At 36.7% G+C, this 3,520-nt stretch overlaps 1 protein-coding gene across 1 annotated transcript in view; it reads right to left on the bottom strand.

Moving 5' to 3' along the window:
* Positions 1–371: 371 nt before the first annotated feature.
* LOC144442760 (atrial natriuretic peptide receptor 2-like) overlaps positions 372–3,520 on the bottom strand; it is a 21,772-nt gene continuing 18,623 nt past the window's right edge. The window contains exons 17-21 of the mRNA XM_078132133.1: positions 3,171–3,363; positions 2,190–2,364; positions 1,659–1,757; positions 809–900; positions 372–419 (exon numbers count right to left, since the gene is read on the bottom strand). Coding sequence (XP_077988259.1) covers positions 372–419; positions 809–900; positions 1,659–1,757; positions 2,190–2,364; positions 3,171–3,363 — 607 coding nt within the window. The remainder of the gene's footprint in view (positions 420–808; positions 901–1,658; positions 1,758–2,189; positions 2,365–3,170; positions 3,364–3,520) is intronic.

The following is a 3,520-nucleotide window of genomic DNA, read 5'->3' as shown; positions in this document are numbered from 1 at the left end:
AGTATCTCTGGTGGTGGGGTAGTAGGATACTGGTGATATCTTATGTTGTTGTATAGTTGATCAAGGAGGAAGTGGTGGTGGTGGTGGTGGTGGTGGTGGTGGTGGTGGTACGGATGGTGGTTGGTTGCGGTAACAGTAGTGGCGGTGCTGATGGTAGTAGTGGTGTTGGTGTTAGTCGTGGTGAGAGTGGTGCTGGTAATGACATAAATGGTTGTGGTGTGACAGTGATGTCTTCGCACTTGTGTTAGAGACTGGCAGTGTTGGTCCTGGTTTATAATACTAATGGTCGACTCCTGTTCTAACTGCATGCTTAAAATCTGTGAAACCTGTGTCTTGACGCGTTACCTTTGTGTTTGTGATCAATTGATATTTTAAGAGTTATTATTGTTGAGCCAAAAAGTTGTGACTTTCCCTTTTCCCTGAAATAGAAAACAATGTTAGTTAGACTGGAGTTCTTAGGTGCAACTTCAAAGCACTAGACTATAGGGGTCTTATTTACTGATCGTATAACGAAATGTCAACCTACCAGTGCATGCATAGGGTATAACCATGGATGAAATGTAATGTTGTGCATGTGTGGGGGCGGGGTGGGGGTGAGTGTGCACGTGTGTGAATGATTTACGTTAATGATATGTATGTGTTTCGTTTATTTGCTTGTTTTCAATAACAAGAACACGACCAGGATATATATGTACATAATATTTAGCTTTGTAACATGTTCTTATTTTTCATATTTTTTTTTTTAGAAAAACTGGAAATCGTCACTTCAATAATTTCGCCAACTTCCGTAGTACTTATTAACTCTTACCTTCATCTCAACCTCCCCTCTGACTGATACATTAAAGCCACCTATGCGGTCCAATAATTCCTTTGTAGCAGGACTTAGGTGAATTTTCATAGCTAAAATAAAACCAAGGCAATGTCATTTGCTAGTTCAAATAAACGGTTTGTGTGTTCGAAATGATTCTTACTTCTTTACTTTTAAGTGTCGTTTGCACATGCGTGGTTCGACTTTAAGGGAATGTTCTTTATGAAAACAAAATGATGCGGAACTAGTTGGGCATTGTGTGAAATGAATGAAACTGGTCAGATAGTGCCGTTTGTTCGTGTGCATGTGCATGTGTGTGTGTGTGTGTGTGTGTGTGTGTGTGTGTGTGTGTGTGTGTGTTCGCGCGTACCTGTATGTATGTATGTATGTATGTATGTATGTATGTATGTATGTATGTATGTATGTATGTATGTATGTATGTATGTATGTATGTGTGTGTGCGTGTGTGTGTGTGGCTGTGTGTGGCTGTGTGTGCCTGTATGTATGTATGTATGTATGTATGTATGTATGTATGTATGTATGTATGTATGTATGTATGTATGTATGTATGTATGTATGTATGTATGCATGTATGTATGTATGTGTGCATGCGTGCGAGCATGCATGCATGTGTAAGCTTATGTGTGTTTCAGTCTTATGCCTTTTCGCTGTTTTACAATCGGGATCAATTCTGCTTATTACAAGAGGGGGGGGGGACCCAATGATTAATATTATATTGTGAAGTTCACATTGTAGGTTAATATAATGAAATGAATTCAAATAATCTTGCAGTTGATATATGTGTTTTAGTTGCGAATGTGATGACGTAGGAAATGAGACAGCATCTTACGAAAGCCATTGGATTCCATCCTTGAGGTTGTGTTTACAGTATCTCCAAATAGACAATAACGTGGCATCTTTAGACCAACGACCCCAGCAACGACTGGGCCTTGAAAGACGAAACATAAACACACATTATCAAATATTCTAGTCATGCTATTAAAGTTGTTCAGTTCGTAAAATCCAATATATTTAAAACAATTCAATAGATATTTCTTAGCTAGCATTGCTCATGTGTAGGACAAACGCCCTGTATAAAAACGTTTGAGTCCAGACATAGGCAAATATATCCCTTCTGCCTAAATAACTTTATTAAAATAACCAGTTTTACAAAATCATTTCAACTGTGGAAATCTCCTTGACCGATTCTTCAGCTGTGTTTACGATATTTTGTTTTATACATTTAGAGCTGTTTAATATGTTATAACAGGAATACTGCAGTGTCTTTCGAATTAAGGTATGTGATATTTACGAGCAGGAATTCATTTTTTAAAAATTGCGAATGAAATTATTGAGAGATATTATGAAAAAGTAAGATTACCCGAATGAACTCCTATACGTAGTTTGAGCTGATCGTCGGGCCGATGACGGATCTTCAGTGACGAAATTGTCTTCAGTAAGGTCAAGGCCATTTTGGAGATTTCTCTTGCGTGGAAATGACCATTTCGGACAGGTAATCCGGAAACAACCATATATGCATCGCCTATTGTTTCAATCTTTATGAATAATGAATGTTTATATGTAAGTAGTGGAAACTATTTGGTATTTTTCTAAATACGCTCCAATTATAGAAATCTTTTTCTCAGACTAGTAATAGAGCATACGAAATCGAGAGTTAACCAATGCGCACACGCCATAATTTGATTAACTAAGAGCTTTCGACTGTAATTCGTTAGTCTGGTTCACTCCATGATAGATGGCGCTGTTTATTGTGACCACTATATATATAATGTAACAAACTAACATGGTCATGGAGAGTTCTGCCATTAAAGATCTTAAGGTAATGTTATCATTTTTCGACAGTGTAACAATAATTTATTTACCTAATACTATCAACTTAAAATCTTCTAAACGTTAAAAATCACTTCTGTGTTGATTAAAGTGTTTGTGTTAGTTGATTAGTACAACAGAAACCGGTAAATCGTAAACAGAAGTCGTCGAACTGGAAAAATCTTACTATAAAAATCAAATGTTACTTTTTATCGACTACTGCGACAAACATGTTTCTATGTATTAAACATTCTTGCTACATTGTATCACCTGGCGCAACAAATATTTAAGTACAATTGATACATTTTAATCATTTTTAGGCATGTGAATCGTCTAACGGTAGCTCACACAAAGAAAACGTAAAAAATTAAGAGTTCTGTCGTGTCACACCAATGAAATGTAGCAATGTTGGCACGGGTTTTCTTGAGCTACATGGTAACGTGTCGCAATGTTAGTAGACGTTTTTCCAACACCAGCAATGTTCTGTTTCACTTTCACTGGTATATTTTGTATGTTTGTTTGTTGTGCTTACCTTGTATACATCAAAGTTATCAATTACAGCATCGAATGATGTATAAAGGTCATTCAGAAAGGTCACCACTTGCATCGGTGTACTCACGGAACACATTGCTGTGAACCCAACAATGTCACTGAAAAATATCGTGACGCAATCAAACGTCTCAGCCTCTACCATTTCACCTCTTTTAAGTTGGTCTGCAACCGTTCTACAAGAATTGAAATAAAATAATGTATCAATTTAGATCATTAGTACGCTTGCGCAGATGGGAGCCGGCACATCCGAATGAACCATGCACTATTTTGAAGTTAATCAAAGTAACATAATTATGGTTACATTTTTAATGTCATATTTTCATCAATTTT

The sequence above is a fragment of the Glandiceps talaboti genome, chromosome 11 (assembly GCF_964340395.1).
Source record: "Glandiceps talaboti chromosome 11, keGlaTala1.1, whole genome shotgun sequence".
NCBI classification, from domain to species: domain Eukaryota; kingdom Metazoa; phylum Hemichordata; class Enteropneusta; family Spengelidae; genus Glandiceps; species Glandiceps talaboti.
This window is presented reverse-complemented; position numbering and strand designations above follow the sequence as displayed.